This window comes from Furipterus horrens, unplaced genomic scaffold, assembly GCF_987537825.1.
Source record: "Furipterus horrens unplaced genomic scaffold, mFurHor1.1.pri manual_scaffold_4, whole genome shotgun sequence".
In the NCBI taxonomy this organism is placed as follows: Eukaryota; Metazoa; Chordata; class Mammalia; order Chiroptera; family Furipteridae; genus Furipterus; species Furipterus horrens.
The window spans coordinates 195,294,125-195,320,062 of NW_028327174.1; the positions used below are offsets into that span (position 1 = coordinate 195,294,125).

At 39.6% G+C, this 25,938-nt stretch overlaps 1 protein-coding gene and 1 non-coding gene across 8 annotated transcripts in view; both read right to left on the reverse strand.

Annotated features, from left to right (window-relative positions):
* Nucleotides 1–594: 594 nt before the first annotated feature.
* Nucleotides 595–25,938, reverse strand: part of STRBP (spermatid perinuclear RNA binding protein) — a 117,688-nt gene continuing 92,344 nt past the window's right edge. For 4 of the 7 annotated variants that reach the window (XM_090274693.1, XM_090274695.1, XM_090274696.1 and 1 more), the window contains 8 exons: nucleotides 25,612–25,704; nucleotides 24,750–24,949; nucleotides 18,582–18,740; nucleotides 14,960–15,094; nucleotides 14,625–14,765; nucleotides 11,503–11,626; nucleotides 6,794–6,838; nucleotides 3,772–4,215 (listed from right to left, as the gene is read on the reverse strand). In XM_090274693.1, the coding sequence (XP_090130819.1) occupies nucleotides 4,139–4,215; nucleotides 6,794–6,838; nucleotides 11,503–11,626; nucleotides 14,625–14,765; nucleotides 14,960–15,094; nucleotides 18,582–18,740; nucleotides 24,750–24,949; nucleotides 25,612–25,704 (974 nt within the window). In that variant the 3' untranslated portion in view covers nucleotides 3,772–4,138. Of the gene's footprint in view, nucleotides 916–936; nucleotides 1,772–3,583; nucleotides 4,216–6,793; nucleotides 6,839–11,502; nucleotides 11,627–14,624; nucleotides 14,766–14,959; nucleotides 15,095–18,581; nucleotides 18,741–24,749; nucleotides 24,950–25,611; nucleotides 25,705–25,938 lie in introns of those variants that run through there. The other 3 variants (XM_090274697.1, XM_090274700.1, XM_090274698.1) reach the window with 3 other exon arrangements.
* Nucleotides 22,031–22,167, reverse strand: LOC150013698 (small nucleolar RNA SNORA42/SNORA80 family). Its single transcript, XR_016510998.1, has one exon. It is a non-coding gene; the product is annotated as a small nucleolar RNA SNORA42/SNORA80 family (small nucleolar RNA).

Sequence of the window (25,938 nt, forward strand, 5' to 3'; positions counted from 1 at the left end):
CTAAACCTCACATCCTTTAGATAAACTCCATGACAGCTGAATAAGGTGGGAAATGAGTCATCGAGCTACCTCACCTAGAAGAGACAGGTGAATTGCCTTAAGTCTATTTGGTCTCTGCAGACTAGGTATTAACCACTCTGAGTCTTGCCAAAGTTGGTTCTTCACATAGTCAGCTTAACTCAGTCAATTATTTTCCCATAGTTACCTTAATGTTTTGGTTTTTAATTTCTATTGCTTTATTTTTATTTATTTTTTATGGCTTCTTGCTGCTGTTGTATTAGGGCATACAACACAGATCAGAGATTTTCATTTCTCAGAGAAGTTTCTCTCCCTTGAGAAATTGGCACTTCGATCCTCAGCTTGTGTAACAGCGACATATAAACGGGCCCTACCGGCGCTGTCACCCATCCTGCTGCTTGTGGAATTCCAGCACTTTGGCCAAAAGTGCTGACATTAAAATCTTCTTAGGTGAACTCTTTCCACCACTGAATTCTCTGACTTAAACAGGTATGTGTGTGTGATTTAGATATGTTATATCTTAAGTTTCTACACACACAACACACACACACTTAGCAAAAGTGAAATAGTAATCATAAGGGTATTAAAACAAATGCTGAAAATAATTATTTTACACTTAGATCATACAAATTGTTAAAGGTAGTGTGATGGCATAACACCTAAGAGACCAAATACATCATATATGATTGTCATATATGCATGCATGTTGTATTCACTGATTTTCAATTACTTTTCTCTTTAATCAGAAAGGAAAAGCGCTTACCTTGGTATACTGAGAGCACAGCTTACAGTCACTATATCTCAGCCTATTTTATACAAGTGATATGGCTACGAAGGTCCGAGGAGAACGAGAATAAAGTGAGATAAACGTGCTGAAAACTGCTTAAAAGTATTAACCTGAAATACACAGAGGGTCCAACACCAGTTTTAAAAATACATTAACGAGGTATTCCCAGCTCTTCAATTAATAATGGTGACTGACTTGATTCATGATTTTCAAACATTCACCCAAATTTTTAGAAAAAGAAGGAAGGTTACTACCAGCACAATCTATCAGGTTTGCTCCCGGGCTGGTACCTGGAGAGGACTGCGCATGACCTCAGGACCCCGCGCCGCACCGAGTCAGCACAAGGTGCGCAGGGACCCTGCCCGACCAGCCACCCTGCACAGGAGGTGGGTGCTCCTGGAGCCTGAAGAGCACAGGCTGCAGGCCGCATCCCTGGCTGGGCACCAACCCCCATGCACAGAATATGGCTTCAAGGAGGACCCCGATCTCTGAGAAATGGTAATAGCGCTAACTCACGCAGTCAGGAATGCAACTATCCCATTTATGTGCTAAAAAAGTTTAAAAACTGTCGGAAGATAAAGCACAGCTCACACACTAATTCTAAGTTCTACATTGGTCTGTAACGTCCCTGACGAGAGACCACACTAGGAGAGGTTACATACAGATATTGCTACGTTTCCAAAGGAAAAGTTTTAAAACGGACACCGTGGCTTTGAGTCAAGTATTGCTCTTCTTTAAAATGTTCGGTCATTGCTTTCCAAGAGCAGGTGTCAGAGTGGTGTATCTCAGAGCTGGAAAGCCTCAGGGGGTCACATGGCTCTTAAGACCAAGACATGGAAATTGCCATTTCAAGCCAGACAACCTGATGGTTCTAGAAGTCAGAGAAGAGGTCCTGAGGGCCCAAGTGAACAATAAGAGGCGCGACGCTCAGAGGCTGGCAATAGGGGCTGTCAATGAAAAAACCGCCTACAGTGGGGGAGAGAGCAGAGAGGCAAGGCGTGACGTTAATGTCCCAGGGTCTGTCGAAGCCAAGAGCTTCGTTTATATTTCTCTGCTCTTTCAGCTGTAAGTGGGATTTTCATTACAAAATGGAGGGGTGGGTAGGGCACAGGGAGGGGGGACACTGAGTTCATTACAAAATGTCAACAGTTGAACTTGCAGTGGTTACCACTTCTAACAAAGGACTGACAGCTCAATTATTTTAAGTAAAGCAGAGAAATGTAAAAGTTTGCAGCAACTGGGCAGGTTTACAACATGGTTAGTAACTTCCAACAAACAACAAAATTAAAAAAAAGGACTTGGTAAAACCGTCTGAAATGACTGCCATCATGGTGGAAAACAGCACAGCTCCCTCTGCACATCATCGCACAGGGGAGAGCTACCCGCTGGGTCGGCCACTGCCCAGTAATTTTCTAAAGTGAAATCTCCAGAGAGATTCCAGCTTGGAATGCAAATTTGACAATCAATTTCAAATGACAATACAGCTACAGCTGCCAATTAATAGTATTCCAGAAACAAAGAGGACTACCGTAAATATTTAATTAATGAAAACTGGGCACTACCAGCCATGCTTTTTCTTCTCAGTGATGGCTCTGTTTCATCCATAGGTCAGCAAAATGGATCAATGAAACATGGAAACTCCCAGCCAAAACAGGCCCTTCTGTTTACATCTAGCCACTAATGCACAGGATGAGAATGATAAAGTCACAGCTATTTCTAGCAAGTGAGGAGGTTTTATTAAAGTATCACCCACCACTAATAAAGACAAAAGGTCAAAGAGCAGAAGTAACCAACCAACCATTGTGTAATGAATACACATCCGAACAGGGACACTAACGCTTGTTTTAAATCGCCCATTTCAGTCTCATTAAGTGGTCCCAGAGAAATCCCGTACACGAATTTGCTGTATTTTGTGAAACCCATTTTCCCTGATGGGCAGTGTTCCGCTCCAAAATACAGAATTTAAGAGGGAAGAGGAAAGCCAATTCATACTAAAAACAGACACTTTTAAGACACAGCAGCTCATAAACATTAACATGGGACCACAATGTTGCCTTCATGGGGGTGAGCACCTTAATGAAACCATTACCTTCTAGTAACATCATAGGCTTTCCAAACAAGGTGAGATGCAAGTGAAAGACTTAGGTCTGCGCCCTTTACAGAACAGCACAATGGTACCAACTATCATTTGTCACCAGCTTAATCAGGTGTCTTAAAAATAGATGCTGACCCATGGCTGAAACCTGTCACTTTTCACAGCAGCACTCAACAAGAACTGGGACAATCGAAGAGCAAGTTTTTATGGGGACCCTGTTGCTGCTTTAGATTCTGATGTAATTGAAGAGGAAAAGAAGGCCCTTCAATGAATCCCAGAAAAATTGCTAATCTTCTATCTGCATGAAAAAAGCCAGGGAGTGAACAGTATCTTACAGAGTGAAGAAGGCCACAAGAACAAGAAAGGGTGATTGATTGATTAATTTATTATTGTTTAAAACTTGGGAATTCAAAAACTAATGTAATCACACTCCTCCTTTCCATCTCTGGGGGGTGCCTCGCTTGGACAGGCGGTGCCAGGAGAACAGAACCCCCTGGCTCAGGGGGAAGCCCCTGTGCAGCAGGGGGTGAAGGGCTGGCAAAGGAGGGGCCTGGCTCAGACTCCCAGCTGCCTGGGCTTTGCTGTAGCAGCTGCTTACAAATGAATGGGTTTCTAGGGCTAAGTATTCGTTTTCCATTCCTTGTAATTTTATACCAAAACATATCAAAAATAATAAGCTAAAACAATATTCAAACCCATATTTTATTGGCTTTAATTACACACTTCAATATTTACAAAGTTAAAGTTAAATGAAAAGTCTCTATTGTATTAAAAAAACATAACTACAGCCCGAATTAAAGTGCCCTGGGGCAAATACATATCAATCAGCTCAGACTCAGTGACTGCATCAGGAACCAGGCAGCACTCTGTGTTACAACAAAGCAGTTTATTTGTGATCAGTGTTTGAGACTCTATACAGCCTTCCCAAATTTAATTTTACATAATCTGACACTCCTCTTAAACTCTGAACTGCTAGACTTATTTCCCTATAACAGAAGGGCTGGTATAAGTTATTTTCCAGAAATGAGGTACCGTTTCACAGAACTAGTTTCTTTTTTTGTTTTCAAGTTTTAGAGAACTAAATTTGCATTTGTTAAAATCAAAAAGTAGGAAAGATGTTCTTTACAAATAATTTTGATCAAGTATGTGTTCAAAGGAAGCAGGATAAAAAGGCTTTTTCTCTAACACTCTGTACTGTACTGTGTTGTTGCTCAATAGGAATTAGCTTCTGTCATTTGCTAAAAGAATGAGTAGTGGGGAACAGGATATGTTGGGAATTTCATAACGGGTAACAGAACCATTCTCTTGGGTAAACCTACAGAGAAAAGACAGGGAGAAGACTCCAAATAAGTTTGATAATCCAATAAAAATTTCAGGTAAAAGAATCTCATAATAATCATCATTAACCTTTTCCAGATTAGTCAGTCAACAGGTACCATTCTGGTAGAGGGCCGCAAATCTCTGACGGACCGCCAATTTTGAAATTGCTCTTAGTATTTTGATAACATTTTCCACTCCAAATTAAGATGTTATATCACAGGAATGATATTCATAAAACAATTTCAAATGAGTGAGCTGCCATGAAGTCTCCAGATCAAAAGCAATATGATTGATTAATATTCTAAAGTAACTCTACAAATCCTTATTGGTTCCCTATTGGTAAATCACATTTTACAGGAGAAATGGTGACTGTCAAGACTCAAATCACATCTTTCTGTGCCAGCCTGAGCTCCCCAGAAAGACAGTTCTAAGTGGAGCTGTGTCCAGGCGCGTATCAGGTGAATGGCGACTGCTAGTATTGGCATGGCAAATCTGGAAAGATTAATAATCACTTTCTTAATTTTGTAATTAATGAGTTCTTGTGGCCTCACAAACTTCTGCATACTCAAGCATGATTTGAAATCTGCTCCTATTTCTATGCTAATCTTTAACCTATGGAGAAATCACAAAGCAGCAACAGCAGGTATTCAAGAGCACCAGATGATCAGAGGGAAATTACCCACATGCAACAGCTTTACAAAGGCCAAAAGACATATTTACCTTACAGCCAAAATAAAGCATCGTTTTAGTAGGTAGGCATCACAGTAACATTTAAAAACCAAATCTTTTATGTGAAAAATGGGGGCAGCAAATTTCACCAGCTTTGGAAGTCAGTATATGGCACATGGAAGAGAGGAGCCTTCTGCAGCGGGGGCTCAGAGGCCGCAGGGTGAAAGGACAATGTTAGAGAAAAGGGAGGAACAAGAGAGAAAAATTAAAAAGATTGAGGAAAAACATGAATGTAGCTTAGAGCCTAGAGATAAAAGTGGTTTAAAGGGAGAAATAAAGCTCTAGCAAACCTCTACTAAAGTATGTGAGACTTACTATGTCTAAAAAAAAGACGGCCTTTAAGTAAGAACCTGCCCTAGGAGGCAGATGCTTAGGCGCTCACGGAGACACATTACAATGCGTCTTGAGAATCAAATGTATTTGGATAAACTGACCAGACCTCGTTCACAGGAAGGATGTGCAAGTCAGGATATCCGCAAGTTGGCTGAATGGTAAAAGCAAATGGCCAAATCTAAAGTAGCTAGTTTGAATTTAGAGGCAATTCTGGGTGAAAGCACACTCTTGAATGAACCCCCACTTCCTAAGCACCTATATCTGAGCACAAGGGGGATTTGGGGGAGCCCTGACCCAACCAGAGTGTGCCAGGGGGGCATTCAAGTAAAGGATGCGACTCCAGACTCTGCACTTTGTCTCAGAGAAAACTCACCCCAAGTATTGACCTTTGCAACTTCTCCACATCTTTCCAGGATATAATCTAGCTTAATGGGAAGAGTGGTCAAACTATTCATGTTCTACTTATGTCTAGAGTTATGAAACCAGATGAAATTTCAATTTAGTAGTGTCTTAAGGACCCATAATTTTCATCCGAACACAAATGGAAAAGCTGATGCATGAAGAGAGAAAGCATAATGAAAGGCCTGGAAGCCCCTGTAGAGGACGAAGCCCCCAGGTGGCCGGACACGCAGGGTCCTCCCCGTCTGTGTACACGCATGCCCGGCCCAGGGTCTCACTGAGACACACACCTCACATACACTCTGCACATGTGCACACACACTTGCTCTCTTCTCCTCTCACTGACAAGCATCCTGCAGATGGCTGATTCTAGAACATGTAGCACCTGAGTTAGGAAAAATGTCTCAGAGAGCATATCACTGACTCCAAACCTATTGCCTCCATTGCCACATAAACCTCATTCAAAAGTTATCCAAAGGGCCACTGAGGTGCACTTCTGCATTTGCTTTTAGTTTTTGCTTCTGGAGGGAGAGGAGGCACTTCTTTGATTTTCTAACATGTACTGGAGACTTTCTGCAGTGAGCACTTGACACTCTTGGTGATACCCCTCATCACCTCTCAGGACGGTTTACTCCGTCTCTAAAGCAAAATTTCTGCAAAGGGAGGACAGCTACGAATTTGCAGTGGACATTTTCTATCCCTAGCTTACATCACCCACCGTTCACACAGTTTCCAACCAGAAATTTCAATGTACTACATAACTGGCAGGCAGCCAAGCTAGAAACTGTGTATGGCCCTTCAGTAGCCTTTGAATGGAGTGTAAGTTGGCTGTAAGAAGAACTACTTAAAATACTTAATTTCAGTATGTATGGTCAGAATCAGGCAATTAGAACAAGCAGTCCTTCAATCAGGCAAAGCGGAGAAAAGAGCAACTCCAACCAAACCAAGAACCACAAGGTTGTGGCATTTTCACAAGGAATTTAAGTTGGGTCACTAGAATGAACAGGGCTGAGATCCTCCGATTCGTTTACAGAAACCCTAGATACAGACTGGGCTTGGGCCTGCTGTGACGGAGCCGCTAACAGGACAGACCAGTAAGACGGTGTACGTACCGTAGGCCGGGGCGGCTGTGCTGTAACCATAGGGTGTTCCGTAGCCTAGTGCAAAGAAGAAGAGAGCACATCAGTCCAGGACAACCAGCAGCTGGCACTGGCCAATGCACACGCACCGTGGGCCCCAAGACCTTCTTCCAGAGGCTGGATGAATGAGAACCACTGCCAGGATGGCTCTAATCTACCGATCCCTTCAGCCCTCCTTGGAGTGAAGCCTTTGGCATGGCCTGCGAGGCTCCCCTGACCCACCAGAAGGCCCTGTACTCTGTCTTACTACACTCACCACATAGTACTGTAATTACCGACCCCTGTCTGCACGCCACTAGAGCAGCAGACACCGGCATCACCTGAATTCAGCAGAGTGTCTGCCACACGGTAACCACTGGCTAAATATGATGTGTTGAGCAAAAGGAATCCTCAGAACGAAGCAAATGACCGACTTCTCAAAGCTACAAGACAAAACTTTCTGAGTCTCTCAGAGAGCAGTGACAGAGCAGGCTGAAGTCTCAACGCCATTACAGGAGGCACACGGATCGGACTGTGGGCTTGAGGACAAAGTCCGTGTCTCGCTGATACCTGCGTTCCTGACTTCAGTACAGGGTCTCTCAGTAATACCCGTGAAGCTGACCTTAGCATCTGATGCCTATGAAAAAAGGCTCATATTGTAAATAAAAACAACTACAAAGAACACAGAAGATTTTGAGCCAGTTGGTTCTGGCACAGATTTCTTATGTGTCCTTAGATATATATAATTTCTGAGTTGCCATTTTCTCATCTGTAAAACAGGAAACTTTCCAAGCTACTTTGTAGTGTTGTAGGGATTAGAAATACTATATTAATAGAAGCTATTGGATTGGCCAAACAGTCCATAACTTTTTTTCCCATAGGATGGCTCTAGTAGTGCTTAGTTGTCTTTAACTTCATTTGAAACTATTCTGTTAGATTGTATTGTCATATCAGTGTGCATTTTAAAAAAAATAAAAAATGGTGAATTTTTGTGCAGCCACTTTAATATTGAAGCTGGAAGAAAAGACACAACATTTTTGGTATACTATGCTTTATTATTTCAAGAACGGTAAAAACGTAACTGAAATGCAAAAAAAGAAAAAAGGTTTATGCAATGTACGGAGAAGGTGCTGTGACTGATCGAACCTGACAAAAGTGATTTGCTAAGTTTCTTGGTATTGACATTTTCGGCAAATAATTCTTTGCTGTGAGGCTGTCTTATTTAAATATTGGAAGATGTTTAACAGCACCTCTGGCTTCCACCCATTAGAAGCCAATAGTGGGAGATAGCTGACATGCGCAAAATATCTAAATCAATACAGTTACTGGTGAAAATGAAAAATGTGCCTTTTATTTTATGAAAAAAGTTAATGGATTTCTTGGCCAACCCAAAACAATCTTTAATCTTTCAGTAAAACAAATTTAAAAATAGAAATACTAAATCACTTGGGTAAATTTCTAGGAAAAATGGGTTTCTAAAATAGAGTAAGGGCATGAAATCTACATGGGCCCTTCACATCGTACCCACAGCAAAGCAAGCTGTTTTATATGATAATCCCTTTGTCTATATCATTTCTCCTGCACAGAATTTTTTTTTCCTCCTTCTTTCACTGACCAACTGCAACTGATCATTTAGTTCAGGTCCAAATATCACCTCCTCTGTGAAGTCTCCCAGGCTTGCTGGTTCTTCCTCTGCCCACTCATGTTACAGCTTTCATCACATTGCGTGGTATTTACGCACATGTCTGTTCCAACCCCATCTGACCCCCAGTATCCACTAGGGTAGGTGCTAGGTCTTGGTCCCCCTGAATGCCCAGTTCCAAATCTCTTGTTTGAGACTAAACTCAAATGTATGCTGAACAAGTAAACTGCTTTTAGGGAATAACTGAAACATTTCCCGAGAGATGGAAATTTTTTTCACTTTTTAGTCTATACTTAAGTCATATAAAACTGGGGGTAGTACAATTTAAGTCTTTCTCAATCTTACTCTTAGTCTTTGATTCTCAGTAATATATTTCAAGAAGACACAATGCAGCTGAAATAAGCAGCAGGAACAGTATCAGAGGCCAGAAGGGAAATCAATGTTTAAAAAGGTAAGTTGTGCATCAAATCCAGAAAAAGGCAGCTTGGCTGTCTAAGGCTTTTTACCAAAACCTCCTCTGAGATGAAACTAAATTACCTTCTGGCCACTGAGCAGGCCATTGGGGCTTTAATCTTGATTCTTCCTCTTAGTAACGAGGTGACTTTGAATTGTACCTGTAACTTAACCTCTCTGAACCTCACCATCTTCTGCAGTAATTGAGTTGGCAAGGGAAATGAAATTAAATAATATACGTAAAAAAAATTAACTACAGTCCCTGCTACACAGAATATACTCCACAAATGGCATATAACCTATTCATAATCTAAACTGATCTCATCTGAATCTTCTCTAGGCTAGAAAAGAACTTCATCTATAAAAGCTTCAGGACACAGGCCTTTTCACGGAGGTCAATGTGATGACATAAGAGAGAAGCTGCTACAGAGCAGACCAGCCGGCAACAGACAGACATAACGACCCCTTTCGCAGTCACTGCCACTGACAGCGGCCGCTCAGTCCCGAGCTGGGGGCGCCGTTCTGAGGCTGGGCAACCACAGGCACAGCCGGAGAAAGCCCCTGAAAGCAGAGGCGAGAAAGCTCACCTCCATAACCGGCCTATTTTCGTTCAAAGAAAGCTGCTTCCTTTAAATAATGCATTAAATAAGAAAAAAAAATTATATTTCAGCAAAAATAGAAGCACAGAAGAATGTCTTAGACACAAACTATAGCAAAGCCCCCCACCCCCATGACGCTCATCTCTCAGTATTCTGTCTCCTTAAATCATCCAATCTAGTTTTCTAGCTAAAAGTCCTAGGAGATAGCCTTGAAACTTCACTCTTTTTCATGCTCCATATTAAACCCACTAATTTTGCTTCGAAAGGACTGCTTCCCTCTATTCACTTCCTGCCACCCCTCTACTTCCTTACACTCACCGAGACCCCTCCATTGTTTCTTGCCTAGACTACCAGTTTACAAGAACCTTAACTGGCCTAGTCATGCCCACTTCTGTCCCTCAATCTACTCTTCACACTACAGAGTGATCTTGAAAAATAAAGTCTGATCATGTCATTTCTCTCCTTAGAATCCTTCACGATATCCACTGGCATCAGGGTTCTAAGACCAAAACCCGAACCACAGCCTCCAGGACTGGGACTGAGCATCCGGCTTTAGCTCAGATCACCCTCCCACCCCTCCCCAACGATTTCCACATTACGTTTTGGTCTTCTAAATGTTTAAAAGAGCCAAGTTCCCTGCCACCAGCACCATAGGCCTCTACATGTGCTCTTCCCTCTGTGTTCCACTCTCTCTTCCACCCCAGGCTCTTCCCCAAGTTAACACCTACTCAACCTTCAAAGCTCAGTTCAAGTGTTACTTCTTCAGGGAAACCTTTAGGGACCCAAGAGACTAGATCAGGTTTCTCTGTTACATCCTCTGGGAGCATGTGTCCTTCACCTTTATCATAATCATTTCCGTCTAGATTGGTGATTATGTGATTACTAAGTCTCACCTTTAGAGCAAAATCCACATCTGGTGTTTGCCAAAACAGGCACACAATATTTGAGTAAACGGGTCTATTATTTATATGAGCAATGCCCCCACTGGGATCAAGTTCTAGAAGTATAATTACAAAATCACATCATCCAAAGAACTTCCCAAATGTCTATTCAATCCTTTCTTAGGGGAAAAAACAAAACAAAAACAAACCCACACATACACACACCATCGACATAAACTTTTTAGGAGTGTTACATAAAAAAATGATGACAATTTCATCTCAATCGATGACTGCAAATGGCTTGCTGGTCATGTTAATTAAAAGTTCCATACTTTCAATATCGCGGAGAACTTGATTGTAATGCGAGCTGTGCAGCCGCTGCTAAAAGGGCACCAGGATCAGAAGAGAAGGCAGCGGGAAGGGGCCTTTTCCCATCTCCCGCAAGCCATGTGGGGAAATGGAAAGGAGACTCAAACTGCAAATATCTACATGCAACTCTTTGCTTGGCCTTATCTCCCTAAACCCTCAGTTTCCTTATCCGAAAAACGGGAATAATTCCTATGTGAGGAAACACTGGGAAGATTACAAACAAATAAGTGAAACCACTTACATGAAAGAATCTGGTGTACAGTAAACTCTTGAGTAGGGAAGTTCCCCATTTTCTCTTTTTGTACCTCTTTAGTCTGTGAGGGTTCCCAACACCGAGTTAAGGAAACTCTAGTAATGGTCAGGCTCCACCCCAATTAAGGAACCTCTTCGAAGCTCCTTTTCTACCCTGTTAACACCCACCCTGTCTTCTGTGTCCCCAGTGAATGCACTCTGCTCCTCAACCAGCCTCCTCAATCTGTGGAGTCTCTTCTTGTTTCTTCATTGTCAAAATACGTGCCCCTCAACCCAGTGCAATACTTCTCATCTGCCACTTCCCTCCAGGAAGCCTCTAGTTACTCAGCAGATTCATGAGAAAATCTATGACATTCAGTAGATTCTCTTCAGTTTCTGTGCACACCCATCCTATACCTGCGTTACGTTTTCAGAGACCATGTGCATAACCCTGGAAAATAAAGGAGATGCTGTTCTTCAAACTTTGGTCCAGGAAAGGAGGCAGATCTCTTACGGTTTGTACTATACCTGGAGCTATGTATCCAGGAGCAGCTGTGGCCCCAACAAAAGCTCCCCTTGTTAAAGTTCCTCTTCCTCTGCCCCGAACAGCTTGGACTGCTGCAGACACAGCTGTGTTCACAATACCCTTTGCCTGTTAAAAATAACACGGTGTCATTACTGAGAGAAATAAGAACTGTCATCCTGTTGGTTCTGTAATGTACAACCTTTATGAGAAACTTGAACCTGTAGATGAGACAGCGAGTCTTCTACGACCTTAAACCTGCACTTTATCACCTGTAAAATGAAAATGGCACCGCTTTACAGAGCTGTTCTGGAGAATATGCTGAGTACATAGAAGTCTGCAAATAACTTCTTAAAAAAAAATCCTTACCCGAGGACATGCTTATTGATTTTAGGGAGGGAGGGGGGGTGGGGGGGAGACACTGATGTCAGAAAGAAGCATCAGTTGCCTCTCCTACCCTGACTGGGGACCAAACACGCAACCCAGGCATGTGCCCTGACTGGGAATCGAGCCTGTGAACTTGCAGTTTATAGGATGAAGCCTCAACCAACTGAGCCACACCAGCCAGAGTGCAAATAACTTATTTTCACTTGAGGATAACCCAAAAATTCATTTTCTACATAAAAATTTCAGTATCAAATTACACCAAAAATCAATCCAGGCCTGACTGAAGTAATTATACACACTTGATACCCAGGTTCAAAGTACACTGAATTCTTCTCCCACAGACAAGAACAAAGATGTGGATGCCAGTTTCTGCTATGAGTTCCTAAGACCTCAGGAAGGTCATGGGATTTCCCTGAGCCTGTTTCTTCTGTTGTGCATGTGTGTGCATGTGCATATGTATGCATCCATCATAAATAAATACCAACTCTACAGTCACGTCCTGCTCTAAAATGCCATAGCCTCTGGTCTCAAGGCCCATAATCTCTCTGTAGAGGAGTCTCCCAGTAATTGTAAAATGGAAATGATGATACCTACTTTGCCTTCCTTACTTAAGCTTAGAAAGAGCAGCTTAGGAGACAGATATAAAACTCGGCAACGTCAACTAAGCACATCAAGGAGCAACAGTCACAGGGCTGCTAGAACTTCCCTTTCCAAAACTGAAATGTTAAGAAAACCAAGAGTATCTAGTTTTAAATTAAATATTATACTTATTTTTTAATCAAAATATGCAACAAAAACTCAAGCTAGAAGCTAATATTCCCTGCTATAAACAAGGCCCAGGGAAGGTGGCAGAGCCTCAAGGCTCACTGCATGACAAGGTCAACAGTGTCTCAGCAGTCACACAGTGACCTCACACAGAAATGCCACCGTCCCCTGCTCCTCCTAGGCCAGCCTTCACTGCTGGAATGACTGGGCAGAAGACAGTTTCAAGGTTGAGTGTTTCATGCACAGAGAGCTGCCATTTTTCTTTTGGGCTGAAAAAAATCCAACCCACACATCCAAAATAGACTGCCTCTTGGCTGTAAAGCACATTGAGCATGGAGTTTTACAGCTTCTAGTATGGAAAATTTCTAAAAATGAGTGAACCTGAAGCAGACTTTTTTTTTTTAACACAGCTTAGTCAAAAGTAGTCAGGAAGTAACAAGCTTGCAGTAACGAGTGACTTCACACAAATCAAGCTCATTCCCACTAGAACCTAACTTTACCACCTCATAAGTCTCTGCACATAGGCTTTATAAACACTAAAAAAACTGACCAATTATAAGATGTAACCCACAGGGAAAACAAACCAAAAAATACAAGGTAACAATGATCTTTCTACTAATTTATAACATATTCTGTAGCATTTAAGAAAAGAAAATCCACTTTTTCTCTCTACACATTTTCCTCTGCAATCAAAACACTTATTTTTATTTCATCTCAGTAAAAGTTAGTTTTACTTGTTTATATTTTGAATCCTCAAATTTAAGCAGTGCTTATTATAGTAAATAAAAGAAGTTGCCTAGCTGGTGTGGCTCAGTGGATTGAGTGCTGGCCTGCAAACCAAAGGGTCGCTGGTTTGATTCCCAGTCAGGGCATGTGCCTGGGTTGTGGGCTGGGTCCCCAGTTGGGGGCATGTGAGAAGCAGCCACACATCGATGTTTCTCTCCCTCTCTTTCTCCCTCCCTTCCCCTCGCTCTAAGAATAAATATTCTTTTTTTAAAGTTGAAATGAGCACAAAAAAAGTTTCTAATATGGATATAATATACAATAGTAGAATGCCCATGTCTTTGGAAGAAGAACCTAGTTTTAAAGGCAACCTCCACCATTAATCAGCTCATGTTACTACATGTAGTATCTTAATCTCTTGGGGTCTTGTTCCCTCATTGATAAAATTAGATCAATTCTATCCTCCAATAGTGGACTCAGCATATGTAAAAGGAACTGTTTCATACAGAATCTGAAATATTCTAAGCTTCCTTCAATTAATTAAAATATTTTTAATTGCTTTCTTTCCATCACATTATATATTCAGACATTATTACACAAGTAGTCTCCATGAAGGAGAGAATGCACCTTATATTTATTTATGTATCTATTTTCTTCACAATTATGCAAACAGTATACGAATATGTTTAGAAAAATTTTTTTAGTGCATAAAAATGTGGTTAGAAAAATCTGTTACCCAAAAGCATGGAATTAGGAAGCCGTCTTTTCCAAATATCACAGACCTTTTAGCAACACTGACATTCCCAATCAACAGAAGCAACACAGGGTCAAGGTCTACTGTTCCACCTCCAACAGAAAATCCAAAATAAATAATGCAAAAGTCAAAACTGAAAAGGGAATGGAAGAGCATCTACAGACTTATGAACACAAGTCCAAGTCCTCCTGGCAGCTCCCCTAAATCAGACGAACGCTAACATCTCATTCAAGTCTAAATCCCTCAACACACGACCTCATCAGGAGTGACCTGAAGCCCCCAAATGAGGCTAACAGTCTGGGTTTAATATGAAATTTGCCCAGAACAACCACAGAACACAGAACCACTGACACATTTATATTATTAACCATCTAACACAAAGAAAAATTGCTAAATCCAAGAAAAAGAAATAATTTTAGAAAAAGCTGAAGTGGCACAGAAACAGAAAGGGAAACAATTCTGGTCACATTTTTCAAATGTATAATGCTCAGCTCATACCTGAGGGATAATCTTCTTTTTCTTATTATTTGCTGCATTGGGTCCAGAAAACAGCTTCTCCAGGGCAGCTAATGCTGCACTTGCCTTTGCCACTTTCTTATTTGGACCTGCACCTCTGAACTTCTGTCCATCTACTTCTACCTAAAATCAAGAACAATACTCTGCAGTTACCCCATGCAGTTCCTCTATACAGTTTAATTCCAATGGATCATAACACAGAAAACACCAGAAGTCAAGTAGTGCCATGAGAATGGACTCAGGCTAAACTTTTTACGTTGAAGCTCAGGCTATCCTACAACCCTGAGGGGAAAGGGTGGCTGTATCCAAGTACACACCTCCATTACAAAGCGTTTGTCATGGCTTCCACCAGTCTCCGAGATGAGTTCATACTTAAGACCTCTTCTTTTCTCATTGAGCTCCATTACAGGATTTTTGCCACTTGCTGTGAGGATAGGGCCCTGAGTTCTTACCTAAAAGAAGGTTCAATCAAGTAAGATTTCAGAGCATTGAATTTCTTATCAATAAAATTATACTATGCCTCTGTTGAAAAGAGGCTCAAAAACCGTACTTTAAAGCATTTAGGGGCTAGGACGCACGCTCACCTCCGTATACAAAAGGTACGGAGACTGTGCAAGCAGTAAGCGATCTGGCCAGCCGGCCTCGAGGCAGGGCTGTCCCAAAAGACAGTATTCAAGAGCAGCGTAGCCACGCCATTGCCTCGTACACTAGGGTCTGATCTGTGGTGTTGGTGATCTCAGAATCATCATCTAAATGACTAACAAAGTGCCTAGAACAGCTGAGATTCACATGACACCTGAGTGTTCACTGGTTTTTCACCATTAGGGTTAGAAAAAAAAGAACCCAATTTAGGAGGTGGGAAGAAAATGCCCCGTCACACCTCTCCGTCCCTCTAAGAGATTTAAAGGCACCTAAAGTAAAAACAGTACGCTACAGACTATGGATCCAAAATTTAAAAATAACAATAAAAGCAGTAATTCCCTGTCCTCAAGGAGCTAGAGTGTAGTGAGAGGGACACATACAATGACTGTAAAACAATGTATGTTACAGTACAAATGTAAGTTACAGAAACCCAACAGAAGGATCGTTTTGTAGGGTCATCAGGACAGTTTCCCTGGGTCTGACAGTGCCGCACCATCATGAGGACGAAACAAAGGAGAAGGGCATTCTGGACGGGATAAACAGCACGGTGAGGAGAGTAAGGCAGAACTTGATTGGAAATGCCCCCAATGGAGCCAAATCATAAAGGACTGTGTGCCATGCATGTGGGCTTTGACTTTACTGGGGACAGTGGGGAGCCACTAAAGACTTCTGATCTGGGGAAGTTCATAATTGGATTTGTGTTGTGGAAAATTAAAAATAATAAAAGAAAAAAAGAAAAGAATTACTCTAAGAGTGGTAGAAAGAACTGACTTGAAGAAAGATAAGTGTTGAGGGAAGGAAATAAATTCATGTAAGAATATGAAGGCTCAAATGATAAGAGAAGTTAGCCCCAAAATAAAACAAACCACAAAATACTACAACTATAATTTTGAGAAAGAAAAGACCCAAAGACTGAGCAGTTTTTGAGGTTAGAGATCATGCCTTCAATTCCACCACAGTAATTGCTCAAGAAATGCTGAAAAAAATGAATGCCCCCACAAATTATATGTATATAAACCCAATGGACCACAAGCTTCTTAATGAGTATTCTATGCTGATTTGCTAACTGTTGATGCTGTAGAAGGAAAACACTGGACTATTTTTAAAGACAAATTTAATAAACATTTCTGGATCTTTTCCAATAAATATCACTTTTTGAAGAGTTTTTATAATCTACATTTTTCAAGTTTCAAGGCAAATTTCCAACTTCCAGTTTTAGTAATAATTAATTTTTGAAACTAGGTCTATGGTTATCTATCTCTGCTTTTTAATCTGAAATCACTTTTATAAAAACGAGTTAAGACATAAAAATATTTGCATTTCTAATCACTACTACTTTAAATGAAGAACAGGGCTGTTTCCCGCCCCCTCCCCAGTATTATATCATACAGAAACACAGCACTAACATATTCGCTACCAAAACCTCCATAAACTCATGGCCACTATTAGTGCTGCCCACACTGCTCTCTCCCTTCTAATTCCCTTTGAAACTTAAGGGTCTGAGCCTCATAACTGATGAGCGCTTTCTCTTTTTAGTATCAATATTTCTAACACTGCCAGCAAAAGATCTTGCCCTAAAGGGTTTTGGACAGGAGAGATGTGCCTAGCACACCTTCCTCCAAAGAAGCCCTTTTTTTTTTTTTTTTTTCCTCCTAATGTGGAACATTGAAAAATTAATCCCTGCCTTTTGCCACCTAGTAGTTATGGATTGAATGATGCTTTTTAACCCTTTTTGCCAAATCTGTTGCCCCCAGAACACAACAAGGATGCCAGCCTGCTAAACCAAGCACGCCGTTGTCCGGAGACAGCCAACTGACCTGGAGTCTGCATGATCCTTCCCCATGTGGGAAGGCCACCCTCCCCTCCACACCCCCACTCTTATTAGGGATTTCTGGACCCAAGGGTAGGTAGGACGACGACCATGTCCAGCTTGAAGCAGCTAGAGGAGCTTGAGACCTTCGCCCATTGTCCTTTACAAGATTACAAAGGGTCTTAATATCTGAGAGGGAGGGATAGTTATTTTTTACGAACCATGGGTATGGACTTGGGGGGGGATGCTGGGGGAGGGAGATACTGGGTGGAGGGGAGTAAAGGGGAAAAAATTGGAACTACTGTAACAGCATAATCAATAAAATATATTAAAAAAAAAAAAAAAAAAAGAAAAAAAGAAAGATCTTGCCCTTCCTGTGAGTGACTGGTCCACTCAAAAGCCAGGTACCATGACTTCTACCTCCACAACGTCACACACACAGTCAGGCGTGGTTTCTGCAAGCCTCAGTCCCCGTCAGGCCCCTCGGGCACTTCTCAACAGCTCAGTTACACCTACAATGCCTCTCATCTGGAATGCCTTCTTTCCATCTCTTCCCTAAAAAAATCTTACTCATCATCTAAAACCTAGCTCACATTTCACTTCCTTTGATTTTTACATGTGTATAAGGTTAACAATCACTTCCCCCTTGGAAATTTTACGTTATTATATTCATTTTGCAATCATAGAGTTCATCACATTACAGTATAATTAGTTATAAACATGTCTTTTGCCTTCTAGCCTGAGGGCATCTTGAGATTCTGGACACAATTTCTTCAGCAACTGGCAGTCAGCAGGTACTAAAAGGGAATTACAGTCTGAAAAAATTATAGTCCTTAATAAATACTCATTCTTACAAATGAGAGATATTTAAGTGTTAATGTAAGCACTTGAAAGCCAATTTTCCTTATGTAGAATGCAAAAAACAAGGGCTCTGTGAATCCCCAAATATTCGGTGACTACTCAATGCTCGGACCGCGTCCCATTCTGTTGTCTGGGGTAATTAGCTCGTGTCAGGACTTTCCCAGAGCATGAAGAACACACCAGGTCAAGGGATTCCTTTCTCAGAGTCAGTCCGACTCAATGAAGACCCTCTGCCAGCTTAGAACTTCAAATACTCCTAAATCTCCTCCTCTAGATCTTTTGGGGTTTTTTTGTTCTTCAGTTATTGTTAATATACTTGTTAAATGCAGCAAAAGGAAAATGCTAGTTAAATATGTTGTGCAGTACCTAGTGCGCTTATAGATATTTTTAGAATTAAGTGGAAAAAAAAAAAGATGTAAAACCGCATAAAAATGACTGCCTTCAAAAAACAAAATAAAACCCATTAACACAAAAAAGGCTGTATGGAAATAAACCAAGATATTAATAATGGCTGTCTCTGGAATATATACACTTGTATATGCTTTTGATTTTATTTCTATTTTCCCGTACCTCTCAAATGTTTTACAATGGATACTACTTTCTAAGGAAAAAATACGAAAGCATACCTCTAAGGTACTGGAGGTTTCAGTTGTAGAATTTCCAGTATTATTGCTTGAGTTTGAAGACACTATTTCATTTTTGCTTTCATTGTCTGATTTTTCATCGGAACTCATACATTCAATATCTGCATCAAAGCCTGTTGGGTATCCCATTGCCTGTAACACCTGTACAAATTATAGTAAGATTCAGTTTTAGTCAAACACCAGAAACCACACAGAGGAGATGAGCGAGTGAGAACAATTTCAAACCCACAACGTCTGAATCCGTGAAGCGCCTGGTCGGAGGGGGAGGTGGCGCTGTGTCTGCAAACCCTGGGCTTTGCCTGCCAGGGTACTGCCACAGAACAGCCATTTTCTACCTTTTCCATCCCATGACACACATAACGTAATTATTAAAATTCACCCAGGAACTAGTATAAATGACCCATGGACGCGCACATCAGGGGGGGGACTGACTGTGGGAAACGGGGGCAGTGGGTGGCGCAGGGCAGAGCAATGGGGGAAAGATGGGACAGCTGTCATAGAACAAGAAAAAATTCTGTGGCACACCAAGAAATATATATATATTTGCCTATCTGACAAAAAAATAAGTATAATTTTGAGTCATTCAAACCAGACAGCTATTGTTGAGTTGTCTGCTGTCGTTTTATTTGACAATCTAAGGGAAAAGACGTCTGTGTCCCTGACTAACCAGTCCGGCATTGCACAATTTAAAAATTCTGTGGCACATCAGTGAAAATCACTGCCATAGAAAAATGGGAAAAATTCCTTCAGAGTAATTAAGTTTAAACAAAGGATGACAGAAATGCAAACCCAAGGTTGCTCCTGGTTCATTTAATTTGGAGGTAAAAGGTAGAGAAAGTAAACAGCATAGCCAAGTTCAGCCACTGGGGTGAGGGGAAAAGTGAAACAGCACATTGTAAAAAGTGCACTGGACTAGAGAGGAAAAGACAGGAGGGTCTAATCTTGTATTTTCCCACTGGTCCTCAATTTTCCAGTCTGCAAGAAAGGACGACTGATTAGTTAACTTCTAAATTCTACGATCCAATTCATTAGGAGAAATTAGCGCAAAAAGGCAATCAAGTTTTCTTTGCCTTGGAACCAATCTGCTGGTCAATTACAAAATAACATCTGAAGCTTTCTACCACTGAACTCTTTGCTTTTAATTTAAACCATAACTGAGACCCGAAAGAGAAGACTCAGTCTCTAAACGCCCCATGCTAAGCGAGGCAGGAACAACTTCGGACGTGTACTTCCACCCCTGCCTCACAGGGGCCGCTTCTTCCTCTATGGCGTCCTCCAACGTTCACGCCTCTGATAGTGCCAGTCAATGCCTGGCCTTTTAAAAATAAACCTTTTTTAAATAAGGTTTTCAGAAATGCGTGTGTGTGTACACATAAACACAAACACATGCAGGCATGCCTTTAAAAATCACCTTCCAAATTATATTGCTTTACAGTTTACAAGAGAATATAATATGTTCACTGGCGTTTTTACAAGCCTCTTTTAAACAGGGTGATAGTGTATTCTCAGTTACTAATTTAAAAGTTTATATCACAAAATATAGAAAGGTTCCTAAAGATTCCTGTATTTTAGTTTTTAACCATTTTAAATTGCTGGAATGTAAAAGCACATCATATTTCTTCACAATCCCAGCTATACCTACCAGGTATCTCTCCAAAAACTACACTGAAAACTGATTAGAGGACGCCAGTGATGCGCACTTGGGGAGGTGATTCACTACAAAGAGCATGAGAAAACTTTTTGGGTGAGAGAAATATTTTATATCTGACTGAGTTGGTGGTTATAGGACTATAATCATCTACAAAAACCACATACCAATAAATCATTAATTTTACTGTGTATAAGTTATACCTCAATAAAGTTGGTTTTAAAAAGATAAAAACAAAAACCAAAGCCAAAAACCTATTCTGATAATCACACAAATGACCAGCCAGGCAGCCCAGTCTTTATAAACAATGTCATCTTATATAAATAAAATAGTATTACTCTGAACAAAAAATGAGCATAAGTAGAACTCTGTACCAAGAGAGCTTGAAATTCATCCAATTTATATGGAAAATTTGGCATTCTGTTGAACACTTCAAATCATAAATAAATTGCTTGTATTAAATGAGAATAAAGTCAGTTCTAAAAGTAGGTAAAACCTTAAGCACATTAACGTCATTTGGTTATATCATCATCAATGTTTCATAAAGAAAATGTCTTCTCCATTGAGTCCTACAAATACACTCTTCCTGAGAAACCCCATCTCTGGGAGAACAGCTATTAAACAGTAGCTAACAAGCTGCAAGTCAAAAGCCAAGAATCGCAAGTAAATGTGATTCTCCATTCCTAATTTAATACAGTTAAATTAGTCAAATAAATTACTTAGCACCACTTCTCTGTCCTTTTCTCACATATAAACTCTCTCAAACTCATACAAAACCTGTAATGTGGTATTTACTTGTTATTGTAGTAACTTATTTCAACACATTTATAAATAATTTATGTACGAGGGAGGACCCTAAAAAATATAAACAGGATTATCTTCTGGAGGGCAGGCCCCTAGTAGCACAGGCTTCCCCCACTAGGCGAGTGTCCTAGGAGCCCATCTGTATCAGTGCACCAGCTGGTGGTGGTGTGAGCGGCTGCGTTCGGCTTCAGTGAATTTTTTTTTGAAGACTCTTTCCATGCATTTGCCCATTTCATGATGGGTGCTTTATGGGCACACCTGCCCACACCTCACTGACTGTCCAGCAGTTTTTGACCAAAAGCAGCATGACCCGCCATCCCTGTTCACTCAGTCTTGCTCCAAGCCACTTTGGTTATTGTTGTTGTTTCCCAGGATGAACAAAAGCCCTCAAAGGGAAACGTTTTGCTGATGCAGAAGAGGAGAAACAATGGTAAACAATGGGCAGAAGCACTAAAAGGCAATAAAATCAAGGAGTTCAAAAACTGTTTTGAGCAGTGGAAAAAGTCTTGATAGATGTACTGCATCAAATGGAGGAGAGTACTTTGAAGGTGACTGAAGTTTAAACATGTAAGAATACATTCACAATTTTTAATAAATAAATCCCAGTTTTTGGGAGTCCCTCTTCATAATTGATGGATAATCTCAATGGAAAAAAATTTCAAATTCAATCATTTTCTATCAACACATTCTAAGATATTTAACTACTACATGCTATAAAAGTAAAAATTTTTTAAAGTGAAGAGTTTTCAGATCTGTGGAACCGAAATTTGCTTGGAATGAAAATTAAGCACAAAAGGCTGCTATACCAAACAAAAGTAAGTTTCAGATGTCTAGTAAACAAATCAAAAGGGGGTTGAGGCTGAGAAAGACGATCACCTCAAAGACTAGGGTCCAAGAGTGAAAGAGAACACCGAAGAAAACAGTCTACCCCATGGCTCTCCACTCAAAACAAAGTCATGTTCATGACTTCTTTTTTTTTTACTGTACAGCCTCCTTCAGTGCTCACAACCCACAGATAAGAAGGCTGGGCAATGGTTCGAGGTTGCAATGTGCTCTGGCATGGGTATACTATGAGAGGCCCACAGAGAAGGGCCCACCATAAATCCATTACCATGCTCCATGTTCATGACTTCTGTCCAATAGAGATTTAATGGCTTCCAAGAACATCTCCAAAGAGCCTTCATGCCTCATCCCATTTTAACTGATCTTTTCCCCACCGTGAATAAGATTCTTTTCATGAAACATGGCTGATTTTGTCCCTAAAGGTACTCTTTGTGAGGGCCTCTAAGAAAAAAGAATTGGAAGAGGAAAGGGAAGACTGACCATTTTTAGGTTGCCTGCTGCTGAGCAGCCAGGCTCTGGTGACAGAAACTGATATCTCCTCCTTCTGTTTTGATTCTATGGTATGATCTGTCTTAACAGGTACAGACACCTACCAAGTTATTGAATAAGGAATGCAAGGATTTTTATCAACTGGGACCTACTCCCCAAAACCATATGCTGGACATAAAACTCTCTCACACTCACACAGAACCTATAATGTGGTATAACCTTATGGTTGGCAATTTGGCAATATATGCCTGACATTAATAGAAATCCCAATACATATTTAATGAATTAATGGATCGTTCAAATGGGCTTTCTTCTTGACCTAGTAATTCTATCTCTAGAATATCTTTAACGGATAATCAGAATAGTTCAAAAAGATGTAAAGCAATCAACTGGAAAAGCATCTAAATCTAAAAGGAAGTGACAATGTGGTAGAATAATAATAATAATGAAATATCAGGCCATTAGCAAAAAGGAGAACAATCTTTGTGATAACTATAAAAAGCCCAATATATTTTTAGATGAACAAAGAAAACATAATCCTATTTTAAGTATATATTTTGTAGGTCCCATCATTCCTTATCTGAAACCCTGGGGGCCAGACTGTTTTGAGAATAACTTTTCAAAATTTAGAAAACTACAATATAGTTACCATATATTTTCAAAATCTCTGGTGGTATCACAGGTGCTACCCCATGTTTGGACAAAGAGATACATAAAATATTCACACTAAATAGAATACTAAAGACTAAAAATAGCTGCACATCAATTTAGGTCAGGATTTCCCACCTAGTGAGCTTGCTTCAAACTTAGGAAAAGTATTTTTCATTTTCAGTGCTTCTGGATTTTGAAATTGCAAGTTAAAAGGGGGTGGAGGAGTTGGGAAAAATAAATACCAAAATGTTAATGGTTATTATGAGAACAAATAGCAAAATTTGTCAGTCTACTAATTCACTCAAATTTTACTGAATTGCAACTTGCTATGAAGCCACTAGCTTATATTAAAAGTTATAAAAAAAACAACCCACAAACTGTACCTCTGTAACACAGGTGCCTTTAAAGGCCATCACTGCCATCCCTTCTTATGAAGACCTACCCAAGGAGAACGCTAATCTGACCTTTACACCAAAACAACTGTCTCTCTCACAATCAACTGTCTGTTCTTCTGTCTTAGACGTGTGGATTGATATTTCACACACTTTCTGTGTCAGATGCTAGAGAACTTAGGTCTATATTTGTGACTCATTCTGAGCATATATCAGAGCTAAATTATCAAACTGTACTTTTAGCCTTATTCCTGGATTCACTTTCCCCCTCATTCTTGGTTTTCTTCTTCTGCCTCATAAGCTCATACTACTTCATCATACCTGAAATACCTCTTTTATAAACAACACAGAACATTAATAATATATTGTTTTATATTTTTAAAGCTTTATTATTATTTTTCTGCACTATTCTTATTATTACCTGACATGTAATTTATTCATTTATATATTTGTTGTCTGTATCCCCATCCTATAACACTGGAATCCAAGCTCCAAGAGGGCAAAGACTTTGTTCACTGCTGTATCCTGAGATTCTAGGATAATGTTTGCATCTACATCAACACTAATAATATTTGCAAAATGGAATGATCATGAAAACAGACCAATTATATCTTATGCCATACTTTATATAACAGATAATTGATCTTCTTCATTCTACACAATCTTTCACATTTTCACATTTGTCTGCAAAAAGGTCAAATGTACTCTTAGAGAGATTCCAATATTTAGGAATTTTCTACAAATCTACATGAATGACTAAACGGTTCAATCCTGGACCTTATTCTCCATGGAAATACTCTGAAATGCAGAAAAGGCACCATGTGCAAAGATAATAATCAAATTTATTTATGACAGAAAAAAATCTGCCAACAGCAAAATACGCAATGATAGGGAAATGTTTAAACATATAACATACACCCATATCATGTTATTCATAGTTATTAAATATTATTTATGAAGCTTTTAATACATAGAAAAACACTCATGACATGTTAAATGAAGGAAATCAGAGAAAATTACATATACTCTATAAGCTCAACTTAAAAAAGAAACAAAACAAAAAATTGGAAGTAAATAAAGCAACATATATATAAATACTAATCATCTACCTTAGAGATATACAACTGACATTTTTATTTATTTACTTCTGTGTTTTCCAAATTTTTGCATAATTAACATGTATTTTACAGCCAAAAATTTTGTGGCCCAGAGATGACAAAACTGCATTATTAAAAATTCTGTTAATTTACAATAGGAAAATAAAAACCTATTCTTAGCATAAAATAACAAAGCACTGGTAAGTAAAAGACATACATACAGTACCTTCACTGCTACGTGAAGTTTTGCTGTTTTCTTAGATGGTCCTGAGGCTTCGTATGTTGTACCATCCACATCTACAGACATTGTAAAGACTGGGGCATGGACAGGGCCAGACTGCGATAAGAGCTTGTATTGAAGCCCTGGCCTGATCTGGTTTAGCCTCATTAGTGCATTCATAAGGTCTATTGCTTTACTATCCAGAACTGTTAAAGAAAGAAGAGATGAGAAATTAAACCATTTTGCTTTAATCTATGCATTTGTAGGTTTCTAGTGACCACTATAAATTCATCAGATATTTTTTAAAGTAATAATTTAAAAACACCTATACAAATTAACTGCATTTCATAAATACTTCTAAAATTACTTTTTAAATTATGATGCTAACACCATTGTAAAAGTAACATGCATTACTGTATCTATTAATTTGTTTGGCAATATTAATATATACGAAGCCAGCGATTTTCAACCAGTGTGCCCCAAGAATTTTTAAAACGTGCAATACCTGACTATTTAGTCAGGACACTGATCTCTTTTCCCTTAGACTGTCAAATAAAAAATGACAACAGCCAACACAACAGTTACCGTCCAGTGTGAAAGAATCAAATAATACTTTGGCAGATCAGCAAAAAAATTTTTTTTGGTGCACCACAAAATTTTAGTAATTAGTTTATTATAGGTGCCATGAGATGAAAAAGGCTGAAAATCACTGTCATAAAAGAAGTTATTCAATTATCAATTTCTCTATTAAGATCTATTCTAAATATCTCAATTCAAATCAATCAAATTCTTCACTCTGTAATTTTTATTTTCCTGAGACTATAAATGCTTTCTAGTTAACATATATAAGAATAAAGATTTTATATACTTTTCCTTAAGTTTCGTTTCATCTTCTTATTGGGATCTTTATCATCCCCTAATCCATCTTCAAATGGCCTCTTCAGAGCTGAAGACCCAGCACCTACAGAATTACAAGAGGTTCATTATCAGTCAAAACAATTATTCTATTTCCTCTACCAAATGTATCTAATATGTTCAAGAAGGAAAACCCTATGAATCACGAGGAACATAGTAATACTACTCTTCATTGAACAATTAATTTACCATATTTATAATCTTGTAATAGCAAAAACTTTTAAAGTAAATCTTTATGAAACGATGAAATATTATTTTTTTTTTTTACCATTCATTCATA